The sequence below is a fragment of the Oryctolagus cuniculus genome, chromosome 8, assembly GCF_051225735.1.
Source record: "Oryctolagus cuniculus isolate XC-2025 breed Fujian yellow rabbit chromosome 8, ASM5122573v1, whole genome shotgun sequence".
NCBI classification, from domain to species: domain Eukaryota; kingdom Metazoa; phylum Chordata; class Mammalia; order Lagomorpha; family Leporidae; genus Oryctolagus; species Oryctolagus cuniculus.
The window spans coordinates 108,157,690-108,174,291 of record NC_142874.1 but is presented as its reverse complement, the minus strand read 5'-3'; the positions used below and the strand labels follow the sequence as shown (position 1 = coordinate 108,174,291).

Here is a 16,602-nt window from a genome sequence, read left to right as displayed (position 1 = left end):
ACAGAAGAAAGCAGATGGAGCAGGATATAGCAATCACTGAATCTGAGTCAAGCGGATACAAGTGTTTCTCACCCTTACAGTTTCAAACCTAAAATCTGTATCAGAGGAAAGGTACCAAGCCAGTGCCTTTGTTGCTGCTGCTGCTACTGCTGTTTACCTTTATGGCAACTGGGTGGATGGTTCCTCCAATTTCAAAGCTTCCCTTTTTAAACATCATCACTGAAGTATTATTGATGCAGGTTCCTGTAGTGGGATGGAAGTAGGTGAGTGGATATTTTTAAGGGCAGTCAATTTTTTTTAAAGGACATTTTAAAAGGAATGATTTTGATACAAAACAATTTAAAATATGAAAATTACATGCATTTTACTACTGGTTCACAAATCAAATCCTGCTTAAGTACTCACTTGACAGTTCTAAGCAGTGTTAATAACAAAATTTTGCTTTATTATTAAACACTATACAGGTACAACTTCTTCACAGGTTACAATTTCAATATTTTTAAAATACAGCCCTTAGTGGTATTTGGTCTAGTGGTTAAGAAGCTCGTTGGGCTGCCCAAATTCCATATCAGTGTGCCTGGGTTCTGCTCCCAATTCCAGCTTCCTGCTAATGTGCATTCTGGCAGGCAGCAGGTGATGGCCCAAGATGGGCCCCTGCCACCCACGTGGGAGACCTTCATTGAGCTCCTGGTCCCTGGTTTTGGCCACACCCAGAGGTGATCGCAGATTTTTGAAGAGTGAATCAACAGATGGGAGCTCTAACTCTTTCTTTTTTTTTTTTTTCTCTCTCCCTCCCTCCCTCCCTCTTGAATTAATAAAGTAAGATCTTTAAAAACTCATGCACAATTTCTTAGATCACTACCAAGAATTGACTTCTAAAATCAAAAAGGTGGGGCCAACAGTATGGTGCAGTGGGTTAAAGCCCCAGCCTGCAGTGCCAGCAGCCAAATATGGACGCCGGTTCAGACCCAGGTGCTCCACTTCTGACCCAGCTCTCAGCTATGGCCTGGGAAACAGTAGAAGACGGCCCAAGTGCTTGGGCCCCTACACCCTCTTGGGAGACCCAGAAGAAGCTCCTGGTTCCTGGCTTCAGACTGGCACAGCTCTGGACGTTGTGGTCATTTGGGGAGTGAACCAGTGGATGGAAGACCTCTCTCTCTCTGTAACTCTGTCTTTCAAATAAATAAATTTAATAAGAATAAAATAAATAAAATTATTTAATAAAATTAAAATAAAAAAATATTAAATAAAAAAGGTTCCATAACTTGAACTAAATCTCAAAGGAAAGAAGGAAATCCATTCCGCAAAGACAGCAGAGATTGGTCAGGACTAAGAATCCCAATCCTAGGACAATTTTATTTTTCATCAACCACAGCTTAGTAGGCAATCCCTGTTCTTACCTTCAGGAAAGATTAATATGGGTAATTTTTTCTTGTCCGCAATATGTTCTTTTAATCTGTGAATAAAAATAATCAAAATTTCACCTTTAGAAAGACAGAGGCTTGAGTCATTATGAGGTCCTTTCCACCCTACCAGCACAAACATGATTGTAAAGCAGCAAGGAAATAAATGCAAGATATTCTCTTTCCAAATATATACAGAGATCTGTATTATTTCCTTTTCGATACTTTCATGGTGAGTGATTTTCAATGCTGCTGTCTACTCCCTAGAAAGCGTATCAGTTGGTCATATGACAAGAGCTTTGGAGTCCGTGTTTCAGGAGCTTTGTACCCTTCTCCATGTCCTTCTCATTCCTCATCTGAAGAATGGGACTACGGATTGCTGGGTCTGTCTGCATTGTGGTCTTTAAGAAGATGACTTCTTAAAGGAGCCATGCTGCACTTTCCTATGAAATACACAGCCCAGAGAATGGTGAGCATGACTGATGTTCCTGTAGACCTCGGCCCTGTTCTCCCTGCAGCTGGCCCTGTATTCCCAACCCTGCTCATCAGAAGCATCTGAGTTAGAGAGATCCCAGCTGCCAGAGTTGCTAAGTAATCTAAAGATGGGGAATCTTTTTTCCAACCTGAAGCAAATTTCAAAAGATACTTTCCAAAGAGCATGGGCCAGCGACAAGCACTTACCTAGTGGCTAAGATGCCCACATCCCACATGGGGGTACCTGGGTTTGCTTCTCAGCTCTGGCTCCTGACTCTAGCTTCCTGCTAATGCAGACCCTGGGAAGCAGTGATGATGGCTTAAGTAATCGGTTCCTATGACCCATTTGGAAGACTTGGATTATGTTCCCAGCCACAGGCACTGGCCCAGCCCTAGCCATTGCAGATATTTGAGGAGCTAACCAGCAGATGAGGTATCTATCACTTTCTCTTTCAAACAATTTTTGCTAAGAGCATGAGCCACTCTCGTGTTCACAGGAGCAATGACCAGAGCACCTTCACTTAAAGTCCCAGGCAAAAATCTGCTTCCCAACAAAGGTCGCTGATAACTCATTTCTACACCAAACCCCAGAGGTTCCTTCTCCCATTCCATTAGGGTCGACAGCTAGTCTAGGCCGGATCAAGTGATAATAGTAGCGAACAATCAATCATCTATTCTGCAAACAGCTATCAATTATTTAACTGTCAAAGGTAGTAATTTTTAACTTTAAAACTTCAGCAACTGACCTACAGAAGAAAAAAAAGCAATACAGATGGATGAGCCTTCCAATCCCAACACCTATTCCACTTTGACTATGCCACTACATATTTAAAAATCTTGCTGAGACAAGTGATTCGCCAGAGGAATCCAACTACAAAGAGCACTGTATGTCTTAATTTTGACTTGTACTCCTGCTCTACCCTCTTTGGAAGGGAAGTCCAGATTTGTAGGCTTTTATGCTACCCTAATAAATATGCAGGAAACTCCCCGCTTACCTCTTAGTAACCAGATGTCGGTCCTTCATTTCCGAGCGTTCAAACCAGACGTGGGGACAAGCCTTCACCATAGCTCTCTGAATAATTCCCATCAATCCACCATGAACCTGGCCAACCTAGAAGGACCATGAGAAGAATTTAAAGGCAAAGCTGCTCAAGGAAAGCTTCTTTCAAAGGTACCGATAAATTCCTGGCCCCGACTCAGAGACAAGGCTGGTTGCCTTCTGCCTACTGAAGTTCTTAGTCTGATTAAAGAACTTGAAACACTCTTACACATTGCTTGGAAGGAAAAAAAGAGAAGTTTACAACAGCACAGAAAGGAAACTGGGGAACATCTGTCAAAACAACAAATACATGTATATATCATATCAATAATTCCTCTTCCGGGCTGGTACTGTGGCTTAGGTTAAGCCTCTATCTGCAGTGCTGGCATCCCCTATGGGCACTGGTTCTAGTCCCGGCTGTTCCACTTCTAATTCAGCTCCCTGCTAATGTGCCTGGAAAAGCAGTAGAAGATGGTCCAAGCGCTTGGGCCCTGCAATCATGTGGGAGACCCGAAAGAAACTCCTGGCTCCTGGCTTCGGCTTGGCCCAGCCCTGGCCATTGCAGCCATTTGGGGAGTGAACCAGCGGATGGAGGCTCTGTCTTTCTGTCTCTCCCTCTCTCTCTCTATCTGTAACACTGACTTTCAAATAAATAAATAAATCTTTTGAAATAAATAATTCTTCTTCAAGGAATTCACCCTGAAGATATACCTCCAACAAAATCAAAACACATATGCACAAGGATATTAATGAAGCATTATTACTGTGAAAGACTGAAAACTATCCAAATGTCCAAATATAGGAAAGTAAATGAATAAACAACAGCACATACTTATAATGGAGTACCATACAATTGGGGGAAGGGCAGGGTTGATCTCTATGACTGATAAGGAGTGATTTCCAGGAGACAAAGATAAATGAAAAGGCAAACAACAAGTATGGTATGACAGACTCTGTGTACAATGAAAGGGGAAATAACATATACATATTTATTTCTCTCTATAAGAGATACTAAAAGGATACCCAAAACCCATCAAGTTGGAAACCTACAAGAACAGAAAGGAATGGGGTGGAATGAACATGGAAGAAGTGACACTTAGGTGAGTATACCTTTTTCATTTTACTTTGACATCTGAATACTCTACACATTAAAAAAATAATAAAATGTTAACAATAAGGACATAATAATAAACTGAAAGCAAACTGAAACAAACAAATCTGACCATATTTCAAATGAATAAAAGAACAATCTTGAAAATTGGAGCAAATTCAAGGAACTTTAAAGAAAAAAAAAAAAGAAACATGATTTGATGACAAATCTTCCATTAGGGTTGGATAATAAGAACTACAAAACATCTTGAACCCTATTCCCTATGAGTGGTTTTCTGGCTTGATTTGCTTTGCTTCGGTTGTAGAACTACAGGTGAAGCAATTCTGAAGCAATTTTAGATGTACAAAAGGTCTTCAAAAATTCTTGGAAAATGCGTATTATGAAAAAATCATGCATGGTTTTCAAAAGTCTTTTGCACCAAAATAAACTTACCCTTCATTCCATTTCTCCACAAACTTGTGGTACTCTTGCATTTCATGATTCAGAAAATAGAGGCTGGGGCTGGTGCCACGGCTCACTAGACTAATCCTCCGCCTGTGGTGCCGGCACCCTGGGTTCTAGTCCCGGTTGTTCCTCCTCCAGTCCAGCTCTCTGCTGTGGCCCGGGAAGGCAGTGGAGGATGTCCCAAGTGCTTGGGTCCTGCGCCTGCATGGGAGACCAGGAAGAAGCACCTGGCTCCTAGCTTCAGATCGGCGCAGTGCGCCAGCCGTAGAGGCCATTTGGGGGGTGAACCAATGGAAGGAAGACCTTTCTCTCTCTGTCTCTCTCACTAACTCTGCCTGAGAAAGAAAGGAAAGAAAGAAAGGAAAGAAAGGAAAGGAAAGGAGAAGAAAAGAAAGGAAAAGAAAAGGAGAGGCTGACTTTTTTTTTTTTAAAGATTTATTTATTTCTTTGAAAGACAGAGTTCCATAGAGAGGAGAGGCAGAGAGAGAGAGAGGTTTCCTATTCAATGGTTCACTCCCCAAATGGCTGCAATGGCTGGAGCTAGGCCAATCTGAAACCAGGAGCTTTCTCCAGGTCTCCCACATGGGTTCAGGGGCCCAAGAACTTCTACTGTTTTCCCAGGCCATAGTAGAGTGCTAGATCATAAGTAGAGCAGCTGGGTCTTGAACCAGTGCCCACATGGGATGCCAGCACTGTAGGAGGAGGCTTAACCTATTATGATTGACCTTTGGCGCAGCAGCTAAGACACATTTGGGACACCCACATCCCTTAATGGGAGTATATGGTTTAAGTCCCAACTCTGCTTCTGATTCCAGCTTCCTGATAATGTACAGGCAGCAGATGATGGCTCCAAAAAGTACTTGGGTCCCTGCCACCTATGTGGGAAACCCAGATTGATTTCTAGGCTCCTGGCTTCAGCCTGGCCCAGCCCTGGCTGTTGTGGACACTGAGAGAGTGAACCAAAACATGGAAATCTTTCTCTGTATGCAACCCACTCTCCGTGTCTCTATGTCTTTCAAATAAAATGGAAATAAATACATTATAAAACTTTTTAGAAAAGAATGAGTAAATACGTTAATAATGTTGGGTGAGAGCAAGAAAGAACCTTATGAAGTGGATATATTTGTATAGATTCAGATTTCCAACATAAATACTAGAAATAAGTGTCATATACACTAAAAATGAAAATATGTACACTTTTTTGTGGACAGAGAGCCAGTATATCAGAATACAAATGATAATGTAAATGAGGCAAAATGTTACCGAGATAAATGTGAATAAAGGGTAAATGGAATCCTAAGTGATATTATTATTATTACAACTCTTTTGTAAGGCTTGAAACTATTTCTTAATTTTAAAAATAGTAGAGATCTCTGTCTAGGAGGAAAAAGAAGACTGCAGAAAAGTCACTGAGTGAGGTAATTGGTATGATATTCCTTTAGTCATTCCATAATGTGTATAGCTGTCAAAATATCATGTTGCATATATACACAATTTTTAGTTGCTAATTAAAAATAAATTCTTCTTTTTTAAAAAAAGTCATTGAAAAAAGAGATCTTTAATGTTCTTCAGAGGAATAATCCAGTTACAACCTCTAGAGGAAGTCTGTATAGTTTCCTCCCACTTCTCACCAGCACCACGTCAATTTAAGTACAAACTTTAGACCTTTACTGCTTAACTCATTAAACAGCTTGCAGTTACCGTGCTTTTCCAAACTGTGGCTAATATTGATGGTGCAGTTCTATGTTATCAAAAAGCACGGACAATGACAACAAACCTCTGAGGCCCTCCATCATAAATGGGTTTCAACTCTTTGTTGACCAGGACACAGAATGCACGTATGGCCCCAGAAACACAAGATCACAATTAAGCAGTGCTATGGGCTGGATATGGCAGCCAGAATTCATGTACTAGAATCTTCGTCTCCAATGTGACAGTGTTGGGAGGTGGGAACTGCTCTCTAATGCTCTTGTTCCTTTGACCTTCCACTTGCCATGATGATGTACAGCAAGACGACCCTCATCAGATGCCAGGCCTTGATGTTAGAGTCCCGAGCCTCCAGGAATATGAGCCAATAAATTGCTGGTTGCTATAAATTACGTCTGTGGTATTGTTAGAGCAACACAAAACAGACAGGGACAGGCAGGTTAATTGCTCGAGTCTCTACTTTTTAATCTATAATAAAATCTTATCCAAAATAGCCCTAGCTTCTTTGGATTATGAAAAAAGTCAAATATAATGTAAATGAAACTGTTTGTCTACCTAAATAAAAGGATTATTACATATCTGCAGAAGTGTGCAGCGGGCCTATTGACATTTTTTAACAAGCAAGTCCTTGGATGCTCTTTAAGGGATCCATCAACACTTTAAAATTATATTCACAATTGTTGTTTGTATGATACACATCTATGTTGTTTTTTCTAAACATAACATAAAATACATAACTAAACATAAAAATACACAACTGATACCCAATCTTAAAAAGATTAAGTGTTTTCATAAAGTGGTAAAAGTTTTCTTAGATTCAGAAAAAATCCTATTATTCAGAGAAATTTGATAATGTGCTAAAAGGCAGATGTCCAAGAATTATATACCTGAACTTATATTTTGGACAGATTAAAATATATGGCAATAAACAGGAACTTTCACAAAGGTTGGACCGTTAAACACAAAATTATCAGTACTCCCATTCTCCAATCCACAGCACATACTCAACAGTGGCTCCATTCTAACGCCATCCCAGAAAAGCACCCCAGACCTATCCCTGGCGCTGGTAAATAAATAAAACTCATCTGCTCTCTGAAGCCCAAGTCACCACCATAGGAATATGAACCCCGTCCAGTCAGTTATCCTGCAGACTTTACCTGATCCGTGAAGGAGATGCAGGAAATCCTGACACATTTTTAAGGGTAACAGAAAACCCAGATTTGAGAAATGCCAGAATGTGGTTCCTGTTCATCCTTGGGACATGATGGTCTCAAGTGCTTAGCTTTACTGTGGGCTTCGTGGTTTGTGGTTGGGTTCTGTTTTCTTTTCTTGTGTGATTATAGACAGAGATTGAGAAAGACAACATGGTATAAATATTTGCCTTTCTTGCTAGATCCTCACTGAAAAGCCAGATAAACTAATTGTATTTAAGTTCCTGAAGGAGGGGAGAACTAATTGGCTGGTTAGGGGAACTGTACCACTCTAAGGAGGAAGACCTCAATGTTGCAAAGTGTGTTGATTTTTGAAGAAAAACACAATCAACTTCACAATCAAACGAACTGCAAGGGTGTCTGTATCTCAGTAAGCAAATTTCCTACTATCTTAAATATAATAACCATTTACTTTTCTTACACTATATTTCCTTGATGCAAATAAATAACATATAGCTACAATAGTAAAACCCAAATAGCTGAAGTAAAACCAACTTCCTAGTTTGTGCCAAAATAGCTTGAGCAATCACAGAACACACAGCTACTGAAGGATCTTACCATGGCATAACATCCATCTGTCGTCAAGATCAAAACATCTATTGGGGAGGTGTGGTTCGCAACACAAATGCCACCCTTCTGGGGTCTGTACTGCCTGTAAATACAAACAACAGGAAACATTAAACCTGAAACAGTGGCCACTATTTGGCAGGACAACATGTAGAGACTCATTTTACTTTTTAAAAATATCATTTATTAGGGCCAGCGCTGTGGTGTAGCAGGTAAAACCGCTGCCTGCAGTGCTGACATCCCATACGGGCGCCGGTTCAAGTCCCAGCTGCTTTACTTCTGATCCAGTTCTATGCTGTGGCCTGGGAAAGCAGTGGAGGATGGCCCAAGTCCTTGGGCCCCTGCACCCAAAGGCAATGAAGCCACTTTCGGGGCAGCAGTTGAAGAGGCCACTTGGGACACCCGTGCCCCACTCTGGAGTCCTTCGTTCAAGCCCCCGCTTCACTTCTTCTCCAGCTTCCCCCTAATGCATACCCTGGGAGGCAGGGGGTGATGGCTCAAGTACTTGTGTCCTTGCCACCCACTTGTGCTCTTGTGGGTGGGCGTGCAGGCAGTGACCCAGCAGGCGGACAATCTCTCTGTGTCTGTCTCTGTCTCTCTGCCTTTCAAATAAAACAGAAAGTACTTTTCAAAAAATCTCTTCCACTTAGCCAACAATTTTCCTCAGAAGCCTTTCTCCTCTGTTATCAGGGGTGAGGAAAGCACGACTTCATCCTTTGTTTTAGGACTCGGTTGTAGAATTTTGCAAGTGGCAGGATTGAGACTAGACTCCAAGTCTTTCCACCACATCACTCTAAAAGTCAAAACCTGCCCCTCCCACTCACTCACTCCCGAAGCAACCAATCCCAGAGCTTGCACCTCTCCACCTGTAAAATGGGACCACAGGAATGACGCACGAGAAGCCCAGCACCAGGCCCGCACACAGAGCACTACAACACTTCCCTTCCCACTGCAGACGGACCACTTTTTAGGCGGTCTACCAACTGTTAAGTCTGGGACACTCAAAGAACTAGAGATGAACACAGAGGAGTCTGATGCCGCCTGCTCCCACCCATGGATTTACGGGGATAACGGTGGCCACAAGGCCAGCAGACACTCACTTGTTATGATAATGAATGGTACCAGAAAGGGATCGCACACAGATCCGGCAGCAAGTCAGATGCACCAGTTCACTCAGCCAGTTTTTGAGGCTGAAGGGAAAAGAAAACACTTTATTGTACGGTTCTCGGTGCTCCTGAGAAATGATACAATAAAAGCTTCAACGTGCTCTTTCTGGATTCTATTCTACTGAACAAGCGCAGCTCCATTCTTAAGAGTTTCATCAGTTCATTTAGTTTTAGATGGTAAAAGTTCACCCAGAGAACTGAACAGTCCCCAACCTACTAGAATACCACAATAAATTCCCAAGACGGATCAAAGTTGCTTTGGTTTCGGCCTTATGAGCCTGCCAACTTAAACGATTTTCTTCCCCTGTGGGCTCCTCAGTCCATTTTCTTTCTTCTCTTCATTAATCTTTTGAAAAAAATAACTTCTTTAAATTTATATGAGATATAACGAGAAATCAAATAAAGACTGAAAAAAAAATAAGAATTCTGGCACGTGGGCTCAGAACATAAACTAATGCAATACATAGGAATCAAACAAATATTCTCTGTGGACACAGCTAGGAAAAAGGGCAGTTCTGAGGCCAGTGCTATGGTGAAGAGGCTAAGCCTTTGCCTGCAGTGCTGGCACCCCATATGGTGCCGGTTCATATCCTGGCTGCTCTACTTCCGATCCAGCTCTCTGCTATGGGTTGGGAAAGCAGTGGAAGATGGCCCAGGTGCTTGGGCCCCTGCACCCATGCAAGAGACCTGGAGGAAGCTCCTGGCTCCTCGCTTCAGATCAGCTCGGCTCTCCTCTAGCAACTGTGGCCATCTGAGGAGTGAACCAGTGGATGGAAGACCTTTCTCTCTGTCTCGCTCTCAGTCTGTAGCTATACCTTTCAAGTAAAATTAAAAAAGAGAGAGAGAAAGAGAGAGAGAGAGAGAGAGAGAAAGAAAGAGAGAAAGAGAGAAAGAGAGAAAGAGAGGAAGAGAGGAAGAGAGGAAGAGAGGAAGAGAGGAAGAGGGAGGAAGAGGGAGGAAGGGAGGAAGGGAGGAAGGGAGGAAGGGAGGAAGGGAGGAAGGGAGGAAGGGAGGAAGGGAGGAAGGGAGGAAGGGAGGAAGGGAGGAAGGGAGGAAAAGAGAAAGGGCAGTCTTATCCTTGGTTGCCTGTAGAGAAGATTTCACCTGCTGTCTGGCAGCTGCCCAACCAACGTAGTTCCAATGACCAGCAAACTGATCCCAATAAAAGCCAAGGTAACCCTAAAAGGAAAAGAAAAGGTAACACAAAAGTGTGTCAAGTAGTAGGGAAATAACCTAAAAGTTCACAAATAATGCACCTGTGAGTAAGTTATAAGACATCCACATTATGGAGAATGATTGAATAAATCTATAGAATCAGATGTGGAAGAATGCCCCACAATACATTTTAAGAGGGAAAAGCCAGACTGGCATTGTAGCACCCCGGGTAAAGCAGCTGCCTGCAACGTCAGCATCTCATCTAGGTGCAATTTCAAGCCCACTTCTGATCCAGCTCCCAGCTGTTGTGCCTGGGAAAGCAGCAGAAGATGGCCCAAGTACTTCCAGTGAATGGAAGATCTCTCTCTCTCTGCGACTCGGCCTTTCAAATAAATAAATAAAATCTTTAAAAAAATGAAAAATAGCTGTTCTTATAAAATATACAAGAACAAAAAGCTAAGAAAATTTCAGATTATACAGTATGGTATCATTTACAAAATAAAAACAAACATGTGTAAGCAATATATATATGCATGGAGAAACCTGGAAATTCATTCACAAAGCTGTCAAGTTTGACCTATAAAGTCATAAAAGGGCTGGTTAAGAGAATACATTTAAAACCTCTTTCATAATAAAAGCACCAAAATTTATCTCCATGTGGGAATCTTTCAATAAATCTAACTCTTGTCTCTTTGCATGGTTCAAATTAACTCATAAGTTAGCAACAAGTGTGACAAAAACCCCTAATCTCCACAGAGATTTTCTTCTTTCTAAAAAGTACTTTCAATATACACTCCAATCATTTCAAAAGCAAAATAGTCATTTCTAGAAATGTAACTAGAATTCAAATTACTCAGAAAGAAAAGGATGACATTTAAAATCTTTCAAAATAAATGGGATTTAATTAAAAAGGAAGAAAAAATCAACACTTTAATCAATTTTTACTACTAATGACTTTTAAATCCTTTTTTCTAACAGAGATAGCAGAAGCCTTAGTCTCTCACATCAGCCTCCCACAGGGAATCAGAAGCCTTTCTGGGTCTTCTAGTTCTCTGAAGAGCTACAGCATCTTTTTCTGAATTCATGAGGTTATTCCATAGCCAACTCCACTATCAAAAGAGCCCTGCAGATTTGGAGAAGCTATGGCCGCTGCCTGAGGCCAAGGTCAGGCACAGTAACACTTTCCAGGTTAAGCTGGTTTTCTCCTGACTTGCATCTATCTTTACCTGCTGAACCTGCTGAACAGACATATGTAGCACAAAATAGCTCATCTTACTCAACCTCAGATTCTACAGCAGGCAATGGTAAAACAGCAGCTAATGCCACAGATGTGCCAGGCAACATGCTAAGTTCTTATATTTAATACATTTAGCCATTCCCGAACTCCAGGAGGCAACAACATCATCTTCTTCACTCTACAAATGAAGAAACTGAGGTACTGCAAGGTTAAAGAACTTATGCCAGGCTACATAGCCCACAAGCTGCAGAGGCAGGATTTGGGCCCGGGCAATCTGGCTCCAGAATCCACACTCCTAGCCAGTATGTTCATTTTGTCTTTCAGCAAAGTTGTATTATCATTAACATTTAATATAGCAGTTTAGAATTATTTAATATAGAAAAACTTAGGGCAGTGGTCTCAACCTAATTAAGGAAATACCCCAAGAGTAACATATCTGAGCAAGTGTCCCTATTATGTATAAGAGTTTAAGAATGACATACTATATTAGTTACTAGCCATTCTATACTAGTTATTTTATAGAGTACTATGCTAGCTATATAAGAAAGACCACTACACTAGTTTCATACACATAATAAAGCATCTTCAGGGGCTGGCTTTGTGGTGCAGTGGGTTGAGATGCCACTTACAACACCTGCATCCCACATTGGAGGGCCAGTTTGAGCCTTGGCTGTTGTGCTTCTGATCCAGCTTCCTGCTACTGTGCCTGGAGAGTCAGTGGGGGATGGCGTCAAGGTTGGAGTCCCACCACCCACGTAGAAGACCCAGATGGAGTTGCTGGCTCCTGGATTCAGCCTGGCTCCGCCCTGTCTACTGCAGCCATTTAGTGAGTGAAACAGTGGATGGAAGATCTCTCTCTATATATCTCTCTCCGTGTCTTTCTCTTTCTAACTCTGCCTTCCAAATATATAAATACATCTTTAAAAATTCTGCTAACATAAAGACTGCAAAAATGTTTTGTAAATATTTTTAAAATGACATTTAAAAATTTTATACATTAACACTGCAAATTTGTACCCCCACTCAAATAGTTTATACCAGATATAATTACATATTATATTCTTCACCTATATAACTATATAACCATATTATATAATTAGTAACATCTTGAGAGCAAAATTTGTCAAATATGCTTCCCTATAAATGCCTTAAAGTTTAAGTCTTATTGAGTCTTGAATTAATATCTTTTGACACAGCAATTTGAAAGTTAGAATATTTAGATGCCACATTTTAGTCACTGTTATAACTAAATCATTGTTGAATCCCATACATAAATTATGGAAAAGTTTTTACAGAATGCTTTTCCAACTTGCCCTAATAAGAATCCTGTTTTTGCCCGTTAAATCAGAAGGCATTTCAGCTTCTCATGTTTAACAGCTGTGTTCAAAATCATTGAAACTTTTAATTTACTACATTAACAAGCCAGAAAATTCTGCTTACCAGTTTAAATAAGCCAATGTAAGAATTTTCATAGGTTTAAATTCAGATATCTTTAGATATGACATTTCAACTACAATCTGCTTTTTAAAGGCTTTATTGAAATACAATTTACGTACCATACAATTCACCCATCGAAAGTGTACAATCAGCAGTTTCTAGCATACTCATTGAGTTATATAACCATCACCACAATCAATTTTAACATGGCCTCATTTTTAGATTTCTCACTTTGTAACAATTATTTCTTTTAACAAATCATTTACAGGGGCCACTGTTGTGGTGTAGAGGGTGGGATTGCCACCTGTAATGCAGCAGGTATTCCATGTGGGTGCAACTTCAAGTCCTGACTACTCTGCTTTCAATCAGCTCCCTGCTAATGTGCCTGGGAAAGCAGCAGAAGATGGCCCAAGTACTTACATCACTGTACGTGGGAGATCTGGAAGAAGCTCCTAACTCCTGGCTTCAGTCTGGCTCAGCCCCAGCCATTCTGGCCATTTGGAGAGTGAACCAGAAGATGGAAGATCTTTCTTTGTGTCTCTCTCAGTAACTCTGCCTTTCAAATAAATAAAATAGATCCCACGTGACAGCAGGGTCCCAGACACTTGGAACATCTTCTGCTGCTTTCCCTGGTGCATTAGCAGGGAGCTGGATTGGAAATGGAGCAGCTGAGACTCGAACCAGCGCCCATACGGGATACTGGTTCGGTGGCTTTACCAGTTAGGCCACAATGCCAGCCCCATCCATTCTTTTTAAGAATAAAAACAGATTAAACAGAAGGTGTAATTGTAAACAGAAGTTTTTAATAAAAGCCCTAATCCTTCCTTCCTACACAGCAATAGATAATCTCATAAATCTCCAGGGTGCGTGAACCTTACTTTGGGAGCACTGGCCTAAGGTTCAAGCAAAAGTGGATATGAAACCTTGAATTTCACTTTGGCATCACAGCTGAAATTATTCCCAAAACACATAGCTGCCTTAATGTCAAAACACTGGCAATATGAGCATAAGAAAAGAGAAAGAACTTTTTGGAGATCTGCATTTGCCTATACTTAAGCAATGCTTTCACTTGTCATTCATCTGAATGAGGCAAGCACTGGGCACCCTAGGGATGTTAACCAGTTTCAATCCAAGTGCCAATTTTAGCTGACTGGTAGCAACTGCCTGGAAAGCTCTGTTGAGGATGCCAGGGTCACGGCCAGGAAAATAAAGCCAGAGGATCATGGCACTGTTGAGGCTGGCACACATGCCTATTCCCTGCCACCCCAGGCTAAATTTACAGGTCTTGACCACCTGCAGCTTCATCCCTCTGCCCCGTGTCATGCACTCAGGTTGTGCACTGCGCTCCCAGTAAACTGGGCTTGAGGTGGCCTCTGTATGGGCAGCACTCAAGCTCAGAGGCACAAGAGGATCCAGATGGAGAACATTTAACAGAAGTGAGTGTCTTAATGAAACAAACTGGCGCTTCTGAATGGTCCTCTCCATGCAGCAACTACTCTCAGGCATAGTTTCTCTCCTGTGAAGCCATGACCTGCTGCAGACCCGCAAAGAGAAGCTATGGCTTCTGGTCAGCTGTTGGAGTTGGGCTGACCCTCTAATGAGCTCAATACTGTAAGACATCTCTCCTTTTTTCCTAACTTCCCTTTTTGATCCATTTTCAAATTATCTATTACTGTAATTGTAAAGTGAATTGGGAGATACAGATTCTAAATGTATCTAATCACTTGGGCCAAAAAAAAAACATGAAAGGAGAATGGATAGCTCAAATATTCCTGCAGAGGTGGTGGTGTTTCCTAGCTGGAAGGGGGTAGAATTAGTACCACAACACTCTTGTGCGGGCATTACAAACATGATTTAAGAAGGAAGCTGAACCAATTACAACATGACATTATCAGGCAGGTGCCTTACCTCAGAGGCAGTAGGACACAATAGCGTACTAAGACACCCAGCACCCACACCATAGTGAGTCGCAGGCTGATGTACTGGAAATTTATGTTGGTTCTTGTGAGGAGATTCCATGACACTAGCTCCTCTGAGGAGAACCTCTGGGTCACTTCATCTTCCACAATGGCTTCCAACCCCTTCTTGGAGAAATAAAACACATCAGAGAGCTCAAAGTCCCTTCCTCGCAGACCAGAGAGCCCTTTCTCCATGGGTGACTCATCTCTTTGGATAATACCTTAAAAGAAAGGATCAGGACATGAGAAAATGCTATAGGACAGAGCAACAATGGACCAACAGAGCAACTTTAACTGTGTAGAACATAAAAAACAAGGAAATAAATGTAATAGGTGTTTCCAAGCAGAATTCAGAAACAAGAGACAAGCAATTGTGGAGGGGAAAGAGGTGAAATCACTGAGTCTGTACAAAATGGCCTCCACTCAATGATTCTAATGAATTATGGAGGACTTCTGGATCTTGGTACCTCTGTCGTTTGGATTCCCTTCCTACATAGCAGTAGCCAAAGAACTTATAAAACAAATGCTCCCCACTTATAGCTCGACTGTATAAAAATAGACTTCTGTCCTCCCTTAATCAAAACCAGTCAAAAAGCAAGCAAATGGAGGATATGAACCACATTTTTTTTTTTTTTTTTTGACAGGCAGAGTGGACAGTGAGAGAGAGAGAGACAGAGAGAAAGTCTTCCTTTTCCGTTGGTTCACCCTCCAATTGCCGCTGCGGGCGGCGTGCTGTGGCCGGCGTACCACGCTGATCCGATGGCAGGAGCCAGGTACTTATCCTGGTCTCCCATGTGGGTGCAGGGCCCAAGTACTTGGGCCATCCTCCACTGCACTCCCTGGCCACAGCAGAGAGCTGGCCTGGAAGAGGGGCAACCGGGACAGAATCCGGCGCCCTGACCGGGACTAGAACCCAGTGTGCCGGCGCCGCAAGGCGGAGGATTAGCCTAGTGAGCCGCGCGGCACCAGCCCACAAATGTTTTTAATACACAAAAATTATTTAATGAAACAAATCCAAACCCAAAGTCCTATCAAAAAAGTAGGCAAAGTTCATAAGCTAAATTCATAGAAGCAATATACTTAATAAATATATCAAAACTCTCTCACTAGTAATCAAAGAAATGTGCATTAGCTGATTAGATTTTACATTATCAAATTGACAACATTTTTGGTTAATGATAAGAGTTCAATGATGGAAATGATATGGGTGATCATTCATATGCAGTTTATCTGAGTATGGAATTAGAAGCAACTTGTCAAAATCAGTTTGGCATGAAAAGACTACAAATAGATTCATTGATGATCAATAATTCCAATCCCAGAAAAATAATCAGAAATGCAGGCTAGGGTGTTCACTGCAGCATTCTTCATTTTAACTGATCCAGGCAATGAGAGCTAATGCATCCATTAATAATACTCTAACATCAAATTAAAAAAGACTTTGAAATTGTAGGTTAACTATGAAATATACATACATATGAAAAACATCAATTAGAAAACAGTAAGTGGTTATCCCTCAGCAACAGGATTAGTTTTCTTTCTATGCAGATATCTATTTTCCATTAAAAAGACTCAAAGATTTTTTTAAAAGCAGTGAAATTTTTATAAATTGAAAAGTGACTACTACCACTTAGTTCTAACTACTAAATAGGAATAACAAGTGACAAGGTCTTCAAAGAGTAAAGAGTAACTA

General features: G+C 41.3%; 1 protein-coding gene across 4 annotated transcripts in view; it reads right to left on the bottom strand.

The window, feature by feature from the left end:
• Nucleotides 1-16,602, bottom strand: part of GPAT3 (glycerol-3-phosphate acyltransferase 3) — a 108,084-nt gene that overhangs the window by 7,777 nt on the left and 83,705 nt on the right. For all 4 annotated transcript variants that reach the window (XM_051819585.3, XM_089303114.1, XM_002716971.6 and 1 more), the window contains exons 4-10: nt 14,860-15,130; nt 10,227-10,301; nt 9,057-9,146; nt 7,948-8,041; nt 2,873-2,988; nt 1,401-1,456; nt 158-243 (exon numbers count right to left, since the gene is read on the bottom strand). In XM_051819585.3, the coding sequence (XP_051675545.1) occupies nt 158-243; nt 1,401-1,456; nt 2,873-2,988; nt 7,948-8,041; nt 9,057-9,146; nt 10,227-10,301; nt 14,860-15,130 (788 nt within the window). The remainder of the gene's footprint in view (nt 1-157; nt 244-1,400; nt 1,457-2,872; nt 2,989-7,947; nt 8,042-9,056; nt 9,147-10,226; nt 10,302-14,859; nt 15,131-16,602) is intronic.